This window comes from Pleurodeles waltl, chromosome 2_1 (genome assembly GCF_031143425.1).
Source record: "Pleurodeles waltl isolate 20211129_DDA chromosome 2_1, aPleWal1.hap1.20221129, whole genome shotgun sequence".
Classification (NCBI taxonomy): Eukaryota; Metazoa; Chordata; class Amphibia; order Caudata; family Salamandridae; genus Pleurodeles; species Pleurodeles waltl.
Genome location: NC_090438.1, coordinates 896,027,871 through 896,046,668, shown reverse-complemented (window position 1 = coordinate 896,046,668; position 18,798 = coordinate 896,027,871). Strand labels below are relative to the sequence as shown.

Sequence of the window (18,798 nt, the reverse complement as noted above, 5' to 3'; positions counted from 1 at the left end):
ACAATTTTGAGAAATTGAAAAGTGCAGTTCTGATCCGGAGAAATCGTAAAATGGGAACATTTCGAATTTCTTAAAGTCATCAGGTTTAAAATAACATCACACAAAGTAAACTGGAGCATGCAGTGAAGGGGGTTATATTATAGACATGAAAATGAGATCTTTGATGCTGCAAAATTCTTCCAACAAACTGAGCAACAGTAGTAAACTAAATGAAAAGGAAATAGTGGAATGCAAGAGATTCAGCAGAGTGCAAGGAGACAAATGATGAAAAAGAATGAAAAAAAGTAGGGTTAAATGGGAAATGTGACGTGTCTTTAATTTAATTATCTGACCTGTTAGTTGGTCGTCGCCTGCAGCAGGGGCGATGCGAATGTAAGGTGTTGTTAGCTGGGTCACGATTATCGCAGCTAAGACAATGGAAGATTCCCAGGTCAGCATGCATGAGGAGAAAAGAAGCCAAACTGAAGCTAGACTAGCAAGAAGAATCTTTGACAAAACGTATAGTCTCAAGGTCTTCAAATATGTGTATATACATTAAAACAGATTCGACTTTTATTTTCCTGATATTTTTCTTTTACTCATAATTTCAAAAGAGATCCCTCTTCGGTCCTTGGGTCAAAATGGGACTCAAAATAGGAAAGCCATTTATACTGTCAGTATGTAATGCTTGAGTGCCAACTGCTCTCTTCCAAGTGGCCAGAAAAAGCACTGCAGCCCATTCACCCAATGGGCTTTGGCACTCAAGCATTACATGGCTTAGTAATAACAACTGCCACAAACAGGTCAAGCCAGAAGTTGCAGAGATGCTGTCTTGCATCCTAGAGAAAGGACACAATGGTGACAATGGTGATGAAGTACCCAGTGGCCGCAAACCTCGGAGGGGGGGGGGGCTGGATGATGAGGAAAATACTTTAATAATAAAATAAATTACAAACTTACCGTTCCCAATGACAACGCTCCCCACGCAATCTTGGCGCTGCTCTCATGCTCTATACCCAGCATAAGAGTGCACCAGGATTGGTCTGTGCAGCTTGGTCTACCCCTTAGACACTGTATGGGAGTATGTGCAGTTTCTCCAACACGGCTGGCCAACAATGCCAGGTTGGAGAAACCTAAGTGTGCATGTCAGTTAGGCCGGCCTAAGACAGCCGGCCAAACTAACATGCATCCTTAGGTGCACTCCACTCCCCCTCCCCTCTTCGCACGGTCCAACCCCTCCCCGCACATGCTGGCTGTGCCAGCAGCTGAAAAATAAAACTATAATGAAATATCTTTTTATTTTTCAGCTGCTGGCTCTTAGCCAGAGGGGCGATGGTCCTTCGCCATTGCGGAGGAGCCTCCCCTACAGCACCATGAAAAAGTCAAGTCTTATTTGGACATGAATTACTTAGCTATGTGGGTTCTTCATTTATTCCGCAACAAAACTCACAATACTACGATATAAAAATAACAGTGTCTACTGTGCTTATCAGAGTTGCATGCTCTCGTTTTCCCATGACGTCGACTCATCCGCAACAGTAAGAAATGTCTATTTTGTTTGAAACACTGAACTGCCTTTCTTTTCAATGGAACAGTGATTACGGCCAAAAATACATTCTGAAAATGTCCGCACTTACTTTACATAGCCCATCCCTTTTTATTTTAGTATCAATGTCAGTGCTGTGGGACGTACCACGAGTTGACATAAGTCTGGACACGTGTGTTCAGAAAACATGAAAAGGTCAGATGCAACACCATACAGCTGGAAAACAGAGTTAACACAAAACCCCGGCAAATTAAAGGCAGGCTCATGTGAAAGATCCTTAATTTGCATAGAACAGACTGGGTGCTATTACAAATGTGGCAACGACAGAGGAAAATAGATCATCTACCATCTGCAGACAATTAAACTCGAAACTGCTGCTGCATAATATTTTCAACTCCCCCTCCGCTCCAGGCAAACGCCGCGCTACACCGAGCTCCTCGACTACAGTTGCTAGAGGGAACCAAAATATCATAATAGCGGTCGCTGGTAATAAATAGCACCGCCGCCATGTTGTAGGGGATGGAGAACAGCAATCGTTTCCGGGTGGAAGCAGGTTTAAGCACCCGCGTGGGAAGCAACCAACAACCTTCTCCTGCAGTATCTGTTTTCCTAGGTCTCTGCCAAACACTGCAATCTTGGCCTTCGGTTCGCTTGGAAGACGGCTGCTTCGACGGTTCTCTCTGGCTCTGTTTTCTGTTTTAACTGTTGCTAAAGGAAACGTTCGGTTCAGCGAAATATTTCTTAAGGGCAGGTCCGATTTTTAGGAAAACAAGGGCCATATCAAACCAAAAGGCTTAATCTAAGATGTATTTCTATGATGAAAGCCTCATACTTTTGAATCATAAAGAGTGCTGCAATAACCCTGTTGGTGCAACCTAACTATGTAAGCAGAGTTCAAATAAGAATGTTTTATCACATAAAGTATTCATTACGTGACAGAAAATGCATACGCACAGGTAGAAGGAACACAGTGATGAAGGTCTATTTCATGTTCTCGGAGCTGCTATAATTCTACAGACCTGCCAACACACTTGGTACCAACGTCCGTCACACGATTTCGGCTCCTTCCACAAAGTGACCTGCAGAGGAGGCAATTTCTTACGTTAAGTCTAAAGGTAGGTAAGAAACCCCTGAATAGAGTGGGTTCCCTGCTTGTGTTTGGATATTTTCAACAGCTGATATCCGTTACGGTGGGTGAAAATACCCCAGGGCACCGGGGACAGAATGAAAAGCTTTTTTGGAAGGGAGATGGGAGTAAAAGTGCTTCACAAGCAGTGCTTGGCACAAAGCCCCAACTATTCTTCTCACACAGTGAAAAATATTTATACGTTGGAAGGCCTGCTTCTATAATGGTTTCATTTTGAACTGTGACTCTATGCAGCCAGTAACCAACTTCAAATGTAGTAACGACCATCAGCATGCAAAAACCCAGACTGCTAAGCAAGATGGATGCCAGTTTCAGACAGCAATGGGCAATGCAAAATGCCTTTTCACCACCTGCTTTAGTACCTTCATTGCCTCTGCATTCTACAAATGATGTGCTGACCAGAACTGAGGGGAATCAATTAAATTAGGTCTAAGTCTGCTGTTCTGATGATCACAAGTGATCTCAGACCATATGCTTTGGACCCGGGTAACATGCTACCCTACAGTGTGATTTGGTTAGGACTTATTTTGTTTTGTCTAGCAGTACAAAAATTGTAAATCTCTTCAGCTTAATGGGGATATTACTCCACCTCTATGACTCTGCATGTGACAGGTATGCTGAGATATGATTCCTATGCTCACTGTACCATAAGACTCAAGCTGCACCCTACTGTCAAGGATAAAATAGGCGAAAATGTTCGGGGGTTGCTTATCATCCCGTTAGTTAGGGACCTGGCCTGACAATTCGGAATGGATTGACCCTACTGGATCAGGTTAAGATTGATTGGCATAGGGCTGGTTCCTGTTGCCAAGGTGGGCGAAAGAAATATGGACTTGAAAGTGTTGCTGAGTAATTATCAGTGTCTGAGAATAATTCCAGCAATTCACCCATCACTTTTTTATTAACCTTTATGGGCAACACCTCTTTTGCTCATCAGGAGAGTGCTCTTTTAGGCTTTGTTACGGGTTGAATGGTTATAATTGCTTATTCCTAATAGCTGTTGTTGTTTGAAATGGGTGTTAGCACACAGTTGTAGCCATCAATAGAAATCTATTTGCTTCCAGGACCAAGACAGTTGCCGGTTGTTATGTGTAGAATCCTATGTATGTATGCATGTCATTAACTGTCACCTCAGTATGAAATGTTAAAATTATCAATTTAGGTTGGAATTTGTGAGAGAGAATTTCAGCTTTGACAGCAAGAACTGGAGGTGCTCCAGAAAATCTTCCTAGGAACTCTCCTCTGCTGGGGGTTAACTAATAAGAAAGGTTCATCTTTCTATTAGTGTTGTCTCATCATAAGATTAGTGATATGAGATTGTTCTTCACAATGAACACATGGATGCTTGATAGGGCTCAGACCGTCTTTCATCCCTGATGTCTTGTTCTGTGGATCTAACACTTGGGGAAGACTCATTCAGGCAATGGTTTTACCTTTTGTTTCCTTACTACTACATGCTATGTTGCGTAATTCTACCAGGCTACAACACAAAACCTCTGAGGGGATACAAACGGGGGACTGACAATCCTGGCTTCTTAGATAAGCAATGCATGCCATCATCTCTGTTTTAGATGGTGGTGTTCTTGCATCTGGCTCAGTAGTGAGGCGGCTACTTCTGCATTCCATATATCCAAAGTCATTTTGGATTCAAAATATACCACTGCTCCTCAAGTCCGGGCTTTGAGGTATATATGAAGGAAAACATCAATCAAAGGTGACTAAGAAAATCATTGAGTGAATTACAGCTGAAATGAGTTTATTTTGAAAGTACTGATTTCCAGAGTGTGCTTTATAGGGAACCCATGAATGCGACCAATATGTCCATTGTGATAACAAATCAATGGCACAGAAACCAAGTAAACGCCATGCACTGTGGTGGTGACACTTCCTGAACTGCATACATTAATTCTAAGCAAGAAGCCTCCACATGGCCTTCTGGGACCTCTCTGTAGAGATAAAACACAGTTACTGTAGTTTGGGGGTTACACCCAAAAAGAAAACAGAATGTATGCTCCAGAACAGCAAAGAACTGAAGTAAATGGCAAAGCAACAAGGATCATCCAGTCCTGAAGATGAGCTCACAAACTCTTTAGATTAAAACATATCACACATAGGTCATATCAGGGAAGAAGATTTATAATTTGAAGTGACTGAAGAGCAGAAGGGACTGCTTAATCGCCTTCAAAGACCAGGTGCGTCCTGCCCCTATTCCAGCTTGGCAGGACAAACCCTGTGGCTGTTATTCTCATTCTGGTCCTTTTTGTACATGTTGCACGTAACCTGCATATGGAGAGTGTAACTACTGAACCCAAATGTTTGTACTATATTTGGACAGTATTTACTTAATGTGTGCACGAGAGGATCATTCGATGAAAGACACAAATACAAGGTGAACTGAGCATTGAATACTTTTATTCAACAGCAGTTTTGTCAGTTAACTATTTAGAATTGCATTTTGAATGTACTGTGAAAGAAAAATGAGATCACATTAGCTACTTGTAGCCTCATTTCTGCACATTACAAATAAATCAATGACCCAAACTCATGAAGTGTGGACATGAGTGCTGTAAATAATACCTTTCAGACAGTAAGGTGAACTTGTACGCTTTTAACAGAATTTGCTGGTGGTGTTGAAAGGGCGAATTGCTCAGTCAGCCACATGCTGAATTGCATCCTAATAATGTGCAGTCTACTGTGCTGCCACCACCACCCCTCTTCCTAAGATTACTTGGTGAACCCCTCGTCGGTTGCTAAGAATGCTTCTGGAGTTAAATGTTTATTTGTTGGTCGCAGATCTTTCAGATTCCACCGAGAGAAAAAGATTAGCCCTCTACAAGGCAGCACTAGCCAGGGTCACTGCAAAGATTGTATTAGTGCCATAGGCATAGTATTATTTTGCTCGCTCCTCATTGGCTCTGGGGCCATATTTGATGCTTCTAGGGAAAATCAGATGCCCCTTGCAGATGACTCCCTAGGCAGCTCTACAGCATTACCTCAATGTAACACTAGCCCAGTCGCCGCCGTTCGCAGCAGTGGGACAGCCCAGCTTGAATCCATTGTAGTGTGGACAGCACAAACAAATGCCACAATCATTTAATGTGCAACAGTTTACTGCACTTAAAAGAAATTCATTACATATTTTTTCAGGAAATGATTACCGATGGTTAGTCATTTTTATACATAATATAGATTAAACCACCCTCATCAAGTGTAAAACCCGCGACACACAGATCTGATTATTAGTAGAACGAGGGTAAACTAAGCCTTACCAAATTTCTGTTTCATCAATGAACATTAACTTTAAAATAATTTAAGAATCACGTTAGCCTATCAAATTATCTACAGAAAATGGTGATTCTGACTAACAATACATTTTGTGAAGTGTTACATTCAACACATTTTATAGTCTCTAAACGCTGTAAATAACATTCTACTATTACCCAATGTAATGGTAATCAATTTCTCGACCTCAGAAAAGATGATAGGCTTAGGGGACTTGTCAGCTTTAAAGGTGTCCCAACAGATGTGACCAGTGAGAGCTTAAGTGACTAAACCATCAGTGGCTCGGAGACCCTGGTTCACTGTGTCACAAAATGCTATCATATGGTCTGCACCTGGTGATGTTAACTAAGCTTCATGACAATAATGGGCGACTTGAGAACTACTTTAATTGAACGGATGAAGCTTAAACGCGAAGTTTGACAGTTTTATGGTTTACTTATGTTTACAAGAGGAATGCACATTTAATAGGACTTGCACCATGACTTCCAGTTGTGGAGATGGGCCAGTCAGGACAGCGTGTAAGGACTAAACTGTCAGGAGTCTTGGCGAGGTTGTTTGAATGAGTATCAAAAAGGAGATGAAACACTGGCACACAGATTGCAGACAAAGCCTACGTGCAGAACACAAATCACGCGAGCTGGCTGAAAAGACGGGACTTTTCTTCAGGTACGCACATTTCCCTGTCTGTGCTTTAACTATTTATAATGCAGAGGTATTGTCATGAAAGTGAGGTATTCTCATATCAGCTATACTCGGGGTTCAAATGAGATATGCAGTCATTGGAAGAAGTCAGTCGCACCTTCTAAGTGTGTCAGTCCCGACATTTATGCTGTCACCAACTGGCTAAAACAGACGATTTACAGAGACTTTAGCCGCAGGTCGTGAGAGTAAAAGACAGGCGACCAAAGCTTAGGGTCATATTTATGAACAATGCCTGAAGACATCAAACGAAAGGTACGAGAAAAACACCCACGCCGTTGGAAGTAATTTCACCAGAGCTGAGGGGCATCTTTTTTGCCGCATAATTCCAAGAATCACTGTCAACTGCCTACAAACACATCTGCAGAGTTACAACTTCACGGACCCTCCATATCTTATCTCTGTTGCAGCGAAGTCAGAGGCTATACGGCTTGTAGTCATCAACTGGCCTGTAGTGATCAGAAACCGGGCACCAAAGGGCCACTGACTAAACACAGGGCAACAAAAATATATTTCTATTTACCAGACTGGGAGTGAGTTTGATAAAATTAAATCCAACCAGTGCTAAACTACTCTGCTACGTAGAGTATCACTGGACGACGAATTATCAGCTAAACTACTATATATTTCAAATAAAGCGGCAATAAAGCGGGACTCGTCACAACTTAAACAACTGTCTCTACTGTGTAACCATACATTGAGGTACCAATGCAAGGCACGTCTGTGTTTATAGTGGTGCCTGGTTTACAATCAATAAAAATTCCTATAAACAAATAATGTAGGTATCACCGCCCAGCAATTTAGGTTCTTATCATTTTGCTGGGAAAGATGGTGGCTTATTCCACATAGATGAGCGGCATTTACACCTTTGGGTTCTGCATCAGATTTACTTGCACTTAATTATTATCAGCAACCATTACATAAGCACTCACAGAAACACATCTATGTTTCGGTTTTCTTGCTCTTAGCCCTTACTAGATAGCTAGGAATATGTGGATTTCCATAACACCACTAATTATATGAATCATGACCTGTGGCTTGCCTGTGAAAATCTTGTTTCTTAACAGAGGTAGGTGGCATCTTCTGGCATGTAAACTGAGCACGCCGAACATAAATTAGATGTAAAACAACTCTTGGGAGGCTAGCCAGGACGTGACTAGGACTATAGCTCACATGCACCAACATTTATAACAATTGAGAAAGAACAATGGTAAAGCTGGAGGGAGTGTGGTGATCATGTGCTACAGTGGGTAGAAAAATAGGCAGAATGCAGTGTTATGTTTGTATATTACCGCGTAGCGGTCGCCACTAGATAGTTATAGTTAGTTCCATGATTCCACAGAAAAAGTGTTTTTGACTTGCCTACATCTTTGGCACCGTTTGATGAAGCTTCACAACATTTTCCCAAAAAGTGTGCTAGTGATTCTTGTTGAGCACAGAAAGTTTCGGGGTGATCTATCAAGCGGGGTCCGAGAAAAAGGAGGGGTCAAAAAAGTTGTGTTTCCCATGTTAATTCCCATAGCACTTTTGAACACGACTACAGCCTGAACCACTGGACGGAATTACACCAAATTTGGCAGAAAGCTAGCTTTCGGTATGCAGATTGTGCTTTCACTTATTTGGGGTAAATCCGTTCAGTAGCTTTTGAGATATTAAAGAGAAAATACATTTTTTATTTCTAGGGACGCAGATCCTTTGCGATGTTTTCACGAATAATGACAAGCTTGTGCAGGGAAAAGCACAGTTGTGATTGGCTGCCTACACTTAAAATCAGGAAGTGTTGGCAGTCATCTTGGGACTCTGGTTCAGCCAAGTCCCATGAAAAAATGGGAAAAAAAGGAAAAGGGGCCAGGGTAGGGACCTTCTGACCCCGTAGCTCTGGTAGGGTCCTGCAGGGTCCACCTAACCCCCCTCCCCAGGCTAAAAAGCATTTATTTATATCTTTTGCGGTGAACTCACAAAATTAGAGAATTTGAGGCAAAAAAAATTTAAAAACACAAGGCTCCTGCGCTTGTTTCTTTGAGGACCCCAGGTGGGCAAGGACACAGGGACATTTTTAATGTGGGGGGCCCTTTAGACCCCCACAACCCTGGGGGCAGCCACCTTCCCAGGGCTTTAAAAAATGAAAAGTAGGGGGGCACCGGCCCCTGCCACAGCCTCATACCCACCACCTCCCCGAGGCTTTAAAAAATTACTACGGGGTAGGAGGGCTGGCCCCAGGGACTACAACCACCATGGGGCTTTATATCAATATAATGTGGGAGTGCTGCGCAACCTCCCCCTCCCCCCCCCCGGAGCATCGGGGACCACTACCTCCCTAGGGCATTTGTCATACTGTATGTGGTGTGCACCCCTCCCTCCCGGGGACCACCACCTCCTTGGGGTGTTTCTGTGATTATGTGCAAGGGGGGTTCGCGCCCCCCCCACACACAGCCCTGGGTATAACCACTTCTCTGGGGCATTTCTCATTATGTGCAGAGGGGAGCCATGTCCCCCAAGGCCTGGGAAACATTACCTCCTCAGGGCGTTTCTGTGATTATGTGCAGAAGGGGGGGGTGGTCACAGCTCCTCTGAACATAATCACAGAAACGCACCGGGGATTTGGTGATTGTAGCTTTGACAGCTCTGCCAAGCCACAGCAAACACTCTGCTAGCAGCGAGGGAGAGCTATCAAACAGCTCTCCCTCACTGAGGGCAGAGGTTTTCTCTGTCTCCGCAGAGATGTAGGCAGGGAGACAGAGGAAACTGCTGTTACAGAGCAGAGGAGGCGGGGAGCCAGCTGGGACCGTGGGGGCTTTCAGGCTCCAACCACATTTTAAATGTACAAAACAATAGAAATTCACCTGTTATAGTTACTTGAGTTAATGCCAACTATTACTCATGCCCTACGATAGCTATAACTCGTACCCTTGCTATGCAATGCTAATTACCCAAAAATGATGACACTAATGACATCTTCGATAACATCATTGATAATATCAATGTGATATTTGTAGTAAAAGTTTTGATGAAAAAAACCGTGCATGGCGCAGGGCCCAAGTTATAGTTACCTTAGGGCACAAGTTATAGTTAACTGAGATAACTCAAACTATAACATGTGAATTTCAATGGTTTTGTACGTTTAAAATGTGAGCCTAACTATAAAGTCCCTGTAACCTTTGTTTATTTAAGTGAATATATTAGAAATGCAAATATATATACAGCTAGATATAGGCTCACAGCCTGTTCCCGTCACTCGCACAGTTTAGGGAGGGCACTTTTCTCACCTAAAACTATCCTTCCAATTACTAGTGAAACAATGCTGAACTAAAATGACTTTGCTCAATCACTTACTTCATTTGTTAGACTAAGAGTAACAACATAAAAGGATGATGGACGGAGTGCTGTAACTTTTCAACCACTCACCCCCAGTCACAGATCTGGGTTAAATCCATTGTTCTTTTGTTGACCATGCCACCCCAACTTGGACCCAGCCATATGCACATTAGCCTTGACCCTTCTCCCCAGAACAGTCCAGCCTGAACTGCCAAGCTAGGTCTTCCATGGACCGGACACAAGCATCCTGGGACTGGTTTCAGATCTGTGACTGGAGGTGAGTGTTTGAAAAGTTTCAACACTCCATCCATCATTTTATTTTGTGATGTTGCTATGTTTGCCCTAAGTGGCTAGGGTATGCCCAGATATGGGTTGCCACTGGATTTAGGCTAGCCTGACTGATGAGGGGTGATTTCTGTCCAGGGAGGACCTGGCTTGGCAGGTCGGGATGGACTGTTCCCATAGGGAGCATGGTGAAGACTGATCTGCACATAACTGGGTCCAAACTAGGGTGACATTGCAAGCAAAATAACGATATATTAAACCCAGATCTGTGACTGGGGGTGAGTGTTTGAAAAGTTTCAACACTCTGTCCATCATTTTATTTTGGATTGAGACTAAGAGTAACTACAGTCTGAAGTAGTGGTTTGTGGTTTTGCCTTCTACTCTCTATTTAAACATGCATTGACAGAGCCAATAGGTCCCATCAATGGGCAGGCTATGGGCCTTGGCAATCTGGTGGGTGACAATCAAGCCAAAGAATGGTAAGCAATGGGCGGGTTTCAAGCCCATTATTTAACCCAAGAGTCTCGCAAGAGAGCGCATGCGCCAGCGCATGGTCACACAGGTTCAACCTTAAAAAGTGCTATTAAGCCGCCAGCGCTGGCAGTTTCATTGAGCTTTTTACACCATCCTGTTGTTCAATCCCCACCCATTTGCCATTGCCAATAGCTTACAGATATGCATGACCTATTCGTATGTGAACTGGTTGTATGCTAAGAAAGACATTACACAGGCCAGGCTAAAGAAACTGCGGCATTTTAATGAGTAATCCACATCTTCTCAGGTGCTTGTCAAGCATTTTTTATTTCCACAGAATGGCTACAGAACCTGTGCACTGTATCAGGGGCCCAAAGTGATTTGGTGTATTCATAGTTTGCTGTGGAAATCACTACGTCAACGACTTTTCTCTTGAACACACAGACTATTTATAATAGTACCTGAATTGCAATGCAAGCAGCAGTGGACACTAATCAAACGTAATTAGTCTGTACATAGCCCATGCTTCACTAAAAGAAAAGGAAGTGAAGCATGGCACACTTAGAAAGCAGCAAACAGAATGACAATAATGCCTATGAATGGTAAGCAATGGGCAAGTTCTAAGCCTCATTATTAAAAACAAGTCTCCCAAGCAAGAGCGCATGCTCACACAGGCTCGACCTAAAATATGTCCATGGGCTTAAAATACTTCTCACTACATTTTATTACGTGATATAAATATTCAGTGAAAAATGTAACAAAACTGACAAAAAAGAAAGCACATTCACTCGACTTGAAAAAATGACTTCAGTTTAAGCTCTCCCACACGCGGTAATTAGTAGGAGAGCTATTTTACATGTTTATCAAATGTATTTCGGGAAATATGGTACAATGAGAAAAAGACGACTTTTTGTAGTGAAAAGTCAAACAGTAATGCAGCTGTACAAAGTTTGATTCAATGTTTCCAAAGTTTCATTTCATTCCAAATAGTTTAATTTTTTCCTGCAAAATTTAGATGCTAGATGCTTATTTTAGTGAGACGACAATGATGATAGCATTGTTTTCATGCTTTAGCTGGGCACAATTTTTTATTGGCTGCAATCTAAAGCAGTTGTGTGCCATGTTTGTATAAAAATGTGTCTCAACTTTATATATCTAAAAAAGTCACCTCACTATTTGGTGCGATTTTGATTTATCAGTGAAAGTCACTTGTGGCACAGTTTTTCCATGTTTAGGCTTTTATATAACATGGCGTTAACAGAACAATTGTTCGAGATTAGCATTTATATAAGTAGATGAGGCCTGTACATATTGTATGTCAAGTGATTCGATACATGTATATAGTTTAAAAAAAATAATCAGTAGCACCTTTTGGAAAATGTCATGCATTTAAACTTATTAAAAAAGTGTTGTTGAGCTAACCATTAATGTTATCTGCACAAGACAATCACAAGGATCAAAGATACTGGGAATTTAAACATAACATTTTGAAGACAGGGAGGTTCCAGCATTGTGCAATATACCACACAATATGATCTATTAAATCGGCCTAGAAAGTTTTCTCTACAAGATGAAATGTAATTTAGTTATGTGTGAATATATAAACATATGTCTTAAAATATAGCTTTGGCTTGTTCATATAATTTAACATTAACATAATCAAAGGAACTATTGATTTTCTACACAGCTCTCTGGTGCATTCTGAAATGACACCCCCGTAAAATCTATTACATTGAGTAGTCAGTCCTCAGCCTTGTGTGTCTAGTAGCAAGGTGATCTCAGTTCTTCAATAGGTCCCCTCTTTTTGAAGACAGGAATTACTTTTAACACCTCTCAATTCAATTGTTGAGGTGATTCAGAGTTCCTAAGCAGTGTGGGGCAGGGGGGAGCAAATAAACAGTGAGTGCCTGGCAAGCAGGGGGTTTGCGAAACCCCGGCTTTAGCAGCTATAGTGGGGGGTGAGGTGGTGTGGGGATAGGATCTTCATATTCCTCTCCGCAGACAAAAGTGCATCAAACAGGAATAAAGCGTCAATAGAAGAACAAGCGGGAGCAAGGAAAAATTGCAGCTGGGTAAATAGAAGAGGGAAAAAATAGTGGAAGAAATGAATAGTGGAAGGAAGGATGAAAAGAAGGAAGTATGATTGAATGAGTGGGTGGATGAATGGGTATGTGTATAAATGAGTGGTTTTAAAGGGTGATTGAATGATAGGTGGATGGAAAAGTGAAAGGATGGGAAAGTAAAGGAATGGGTGAACAGATGACTGAGTGAATTTATCGGTGGATGGCCAGGTGAAAGGATGGCAGAGTGGATGGATGGATAGCTGATGAACAGGTGAAAGGATGGCAGAATAAGGGGATGGAAGGATGGATAAGTTAGTGAATCGACAGGTGTACAGATGGCAGAGTAAAGGGATGGATAGATGAATGGGTGAAAACATGAGTGAATGGATGGCAGAGAGGCTGAATGGATGGTGGATAAATGGAAGGGTTGATGGATGGCAGATTGGATGGGTAGATTAATGGCAGAGTGAATTGATGGCAGTGCCTAAATGGATGAATGGCAGAGTGGATGCATTGATGGATAGATGGCAGAGTGTATATGTGGATGGATGGCAGGATGGACGGATGGCAGAGTGTCTGGACAGGTGGCTGGATGGCAGAGTGGATGATGGGTGACTGATGGACGGATGGCAGAACAGATAGATGAATGGATAGAATGGGGAAGATTGAGTGGTGGATGAAAGGATGAATGGATGGCACAATGTAAAAGATGAAATGGTGAATATCAGCAGGTGGATGGAAGGGTGAAAGAATGAATGGAGAGATGCATGTGTGGAAGAGACAAAAACTGTTCTAGGGAGTGTTCGGCTCACTTGCTTTATTGCATGGTGGCAACAGTGCTTTAGTTCAAAGTAGGGGCTATTTTAATTTTCTGGCTAATCCCCTGCTATGTGAAAGATCTTGAAGTTGAAGTACAGCACTACAAATCTGTAGGCATCAGTGGGTCCTGTACGGTGTCATTTATCTGAAGTATTTTTATCAATATATATTTCTAAAGCAATGGAAATTCTCACCTAGACTTGACAGCAAGTCAGGGATTTTTCTACCTTAACAACTGCTTTAGTGACAAAGTGCTTCAAGCCAGGTCTTGTGTATCATCCAGTTATGACGCCCAAACATGACGTTAACTGATATTTCCTCAAACTCTGAATCCAAATCCTTAAATTTAGACCTTGGAAAGATTTTTCATCTTCAAAGATGGAGCTACTTATTTCTCACAGAAGGTGGATCTTAGTCACACCAATATATTCAAACAGTGACTAGCATGTAATGCATGTAGTTGAGCTTCTGATCATGATAATTAGGTCCCAGGCATTCCTGGATAGGAAACAATTCCTATTAAATAGGCGCATTAATCGTTTAGCACACAAATAGACACAGACTTGTGCTAACAAACTGTTTGTTGGTTGTAAGTAATGCTGCAACAATGCCTTTTTGTTGTTTTTACGAGTCCTGTTCTAGGAGTATAATAGCCAGGTCTTTACATATGCTGAAATAAACCACATTGGTATTATGAGCAACCGAAAAAGGGTATGTGTGCTTCTGATAGTCACATCATTTATATTTTGGGCGAATGTAAGTATAATTCATGCAAGATTTCTTCTTATAGTGCAGATTAAAAAAGACAGTGTTGGAAATGGAATTTTTTTTCGCAGGGTTATCCCCAAACTTTTCATTATCTTCTCCCTATTTGTTCTGATTTGTTTTTGCTGGTTTATTGTCTCTGTGAACTTTACCACTGCTGATAGTGCTAAAGTGTAAGTGCTTCCTGTATAAATTGTATTGGTGATTGGTTTATCCATGGTTGGCATATCTGATGTATTCATAAGTCCCTACTAAAGTGCACTATGTGTGCACGGGGCCTATAAATCAAATGCTACTAGTGGGCCTGCAGCACTGATTGTGCCAGCCAAGTACCCCTGTGAACATGTCTCAGACCTACTACAGTAGTGCCTGGGTGCAGTTTTAAACTGCCAATTCGACCTGGCAAGTGTACCCACCTGCCAAGCCCAACCCTTCCCTTTTTGTACATGTAAGGGACCCATGGGTTAGGCCCTAGCTAGCCCCAGGGGCAGGGTGCAGTGTATCTTAAAGGTGGGACATGTACTGATGTGATGTGTTTTACATGTCCTAACAGTGAAATACTGCCAAATTCGTTTTTCACTGTTGCAAGGCCTATCTCTCTCATAGGCTGACATGGGGACTGCCTTTCAACATATTTTAAGTGCAGTTTCCCATTGGGAGCAGAGGGAGATCTAGAGTTTGGGGTCTCTGAACTCACAATTTAGAAATATATATTTTGGTAAAGTTGTTTTTAGATAGTCAGTTTAAAAATGCCACTTTTAGAAAGTGGGCATTTTCTTGCTTAACCATTCCTGTGACCTCTGCCTGTGTATTCCATGTCTGGGTCAGACTAACAGTTGGGCTGTTTGTGACTCTCCATTAGACAGTGACACAAAGGGAAACGGGGTGTAGCCTGCATATCTTGATGGGCCATGAGGTAGGAGTGGTCACTTTCACCCGAAACGGCTGTGCCTGCACTCACATAATGCAGTCTTCAACCCGCTGGTGTGTGTCTGGGGCCAGGCAGGATCTTGTCAACAATAGAGACTTTCCTTTGAAGTTCGCCTATTTCAAAGGCAGAACTGGATATAAGTAGTGGACCCAAAACTCCAGACTTTTAGAACACTTCTGGATCAAGAGGAACCTCTGCCAAGGAGAAGAGCTGATGAGCTGAAGAGGGAGTACTAACACTTTGCTGTGTGTGCTTTGCTGGGTTGGCCTGCAGTTGCTGCTTCTTCATTAAAGAGGGCAAAGACTAGACTTTGTTGTGTATCCTGCTTGCAAAGTTTCTCCAAGGGCTTGGAGTATGGCTTGTCTCCTGTTGGAAGTCTCAGGGATATCAAAGTCTTCAGCTTCATCTGCCTACAGCACTGGGAACTGTGTGTTCTTGAGCTGCAACAGAAGAAACACCACTGACGCCGTCAATTATGCCGCTGCCTGCACCATGGCCTGACGATGTCACATGAAGCCATGTCCCAAGTCGCACTGCAACCCTGGTTTCACCAATGCCGCCACCTTATGTCATCACAGAGTCGCTGCTTGCACCGTGACCTGTGGGCGACACATTCCGCATTGCTTGCTCACACCGCAGCCCTGGCATCCCATACGACACCACTCCACGCTGACACGACCCCATTGCCTGCACCGCGGCCTGTGGACACTGTTCGTGAGGTATTGGAAGCACTGTCTCATCCGGCACAGCAGCCCCAGTCCGATGACGCCAGTGCCATCGACTCCAGTGTCATCAACAGATGCCACTTTCTGCACTGACACCCGTGGGGGCTGCACAGAGCCCGCCCCATTCCACACCGCAGCCTTGGGCATACCGACAACAACGCTTCAGCAACGACGCCACCGCTGCCTGCACCGTGACTGCGAGACACCGCATGTCGCACCACCGCACTTCACACCGCAGCCCTGGTCTCACCAATGCCGAAGGACGCCGTCACCGAGCCGCTGCCTGCACTGTGACATGCCACCCACGCCAGCGCTTCTGACTTCAGCATCAGCCCGGAATTCAATCTGCAACACTTGTGATTTTAAAAGCCCGACGACCCCCGCACTGACCTCTGGAACTGACGCCTGTTATACTGCACTCCTGATCTCATTGCAAAGGTCACAACACCCTACATTTCCAAAGTACTGTCTGCAGGTCTTCCCAACACCGTAGCTGGCAGGAGACGCTGCGGCTGAACTGAACTGTTGCGATTTGTTGTTCACGACGCCGTGATAGCCCCAGACAGAGCTTTTGACTTCAAGGAAATGTATTTTTAAGTTAATTCTTGCAAAATTGATAGCTTTATTACTGTATGTTGGATTTTTCTTGTTTTGACCTTGCTTGGCATATAAAGGTATTGGCTATTTTTCTAAAACTGGTGTGGTGTCCTTTTGTAGTATTTTCATTGTATTACCGTGTGTTATGTGCAAATGCTTTATACATTGCTTCTGAGATAAGCCTGACTGCTCGTGCCAAGCTACCAATGGGGTGAGTTGGGGTTATCTGAGCTGGGAATCTCCCTTATCCTGACTAAAGTGAGGATCCCTACTTGGACAGGATGCAAACCGACTGCCAACTAGAGACCCCATTTCTAACAGACAGCATAGAGTACATTTTAACTATTTCTCAAAATTACAGATCAGACTTTTCAGAGAAAAAAAGTTGTGGTCAAGTGCTTCGCTGAGAACACTACACTTCATTTATGACTTCATAATTGACATTACAAATATATTAAATGAAGTGGACTGTTAACATACTGTACCTTTTGTGGCAATCCTGACACAGTCAATTTTGATTTCCTGTTTAAAAACAATGAAGAACATATAATTTTTGGTGTGATATCTAAACAGAAAGATGTACCACAAATAACATTCTATCAGTAAATCTATTTAGTTTTCAATAGAAGTGTCTCGCAAATATATTTAAGGATGCATGCCCAACTATTAGCAGTGAATATCCAAACTGTGGTAGCCTCCTGGTGCTTCAGTAGATCATTGTGGTTAAGGATAATTGACGAAAATGTAAACCCTAATATGCGATACTTAAGCATTTACTTGCCACTTGATCAAACGTTAAGAGAAGAATATTAAGTATGACTGCTCGGATTTTTTTTCCTTACATGTCAGCTCGCTGTTTTTTCAGAGCAAATCAGATCAGACATCTTATTTGCCCTTTAAAAGGGAGGCCAGTGGTGACACAGCCAGAAACATCCCCAAGTGGGGTAGAGACAGCCAACAAACAGGGTGAAAGTGACTGGCCAACCCTGCTCAGGAACATTTTTCCGGAAAAGTCAACAACCCCACGAAGACTGAAGAACATGAAATCTTGCTGGGGTTCACTGTCTGAAAAGCAGACTGAACAATCTTTTCATAGTTCCTTTCTCAGCGGCGAAATACAAAGTGCAGACCATTGTAAAGCCTAGATGTGCTGAGCAGTGACAGCGAGGAAGGCACACGCTGCAGCAAGCAACGAGACACTCAACCTGAAGTGCTAAAAGCAAAACTCCAAAAAGCACGGGTAAAGGTAATCACTGGAGCCGTGCCGGGGAGGCTTCCGTAAGCGCCACTAATAAGCCTCGGCGTCTTCGCGCTAGCGAGGATGTGCAGACAGAACATCTCCTAATGAAACAACATGCCCTGCAACCTGACGCTTTCGAAGACAACATGCCAGGGATAATGATTCCTCTCGGGCGGACACCGTGTTCCCTCTGCCCAGTAAGTAACCGGGCCTGACAAGTTTTAGGGCCTTCTTGTTATCTTGCCGGTTTAGGAAAACACGTGACCTTTCAAATGTAATCACAGCGCGCGGGCCCCCGTCACGAGACTCACCCCGTTGGCTCTGCTCGAGGCCTGGAAATAAACGCTGTAGCTTTTGTGCGGGAGGAGCGGGCTGTTCCAGAAGCCGCTGTAGGTCCGGTTGTCGCCGATGCTGAAGGGCTGGGGGATGAGAAGGGCCCTGGCCGGGAACTCGGCCGCGAAGTAGTAGGGGGAGTTCAGAATCGATGCATTCTGGAAGTGAATGGGCACTGGGTAGCACTTCAGTATTTCCGTTGTCTTCTTGATCCTGCGGGGACGCTCCTCCTCCACCACGATTTGGTAGCCACTAAAGCAAAAAAAAAAGACAAAATTGGCTTTATTTAAAATTATTTTTTATATCGGAGCTTAATGTAACAAGCATTTGCAATGGAATGGGTCTTGCGTTTGCTCGAGTTAGAGCAATTAGCATTGTAAGCCCCTAACCCGACTTTTCTTGCCACATAAATTGAAAATGAAAAGTAAAACAGTTTCACTTGACTAACCTGACTTTTCTTGCCATATAAACTGAAAAGTAAAAGTTTCATATAAGCGAGCCGACGGCCGCCATCAGCGCAAAGCAGACACACAAAGGGAAATAAAAGTTCACTGGCAGTGAAACCTATCGACAAAAGTGCAGTTATCTATGTAACCGG

The 18,798-nt window shown here is 43.1% G+C and overlaps 1 protein-coding gene across 14 annotated transcripts in view; it reads right to left on the bottom strand.

The window, feature by feature from the left end:
- The window catches only part of PTPRM (protein tyrosine phosphatase receptor type M), a 1,480,454-nt gene that overhangs the window by 636,172 nt on the left and 825,484 nt on the right, over window positions 1–18,798 (bottom strand). For 8 of the 14 annotated variants that reach the window (XM_069218808.1, XM_069218810.1, XM_069218814.1 and 5 more), the window contains exons 12-14: window positions 18,179–18,452; window positions 17,113–17,149; window positions 333–407 (exon numbers count right to left, since the gene is read on the bottom strand). In XM_069218808.1, coding sequence (XP_069074909.1) covers window positions 333–407; window positions 17,113–17,149; window positions 18,179–18,452 — 386 coding nt within the window. The remainder of the gene's footprint in view (window positions 1–332; window positions 408–17,112; window positions 17,150–18,178; window positions 18,453–18,798) is intronic. The other 6 variants (XM_069218824.1, XM_069218813.1, XM_069218819.1 and 3 more) reach the window with 1 other exon arrangement.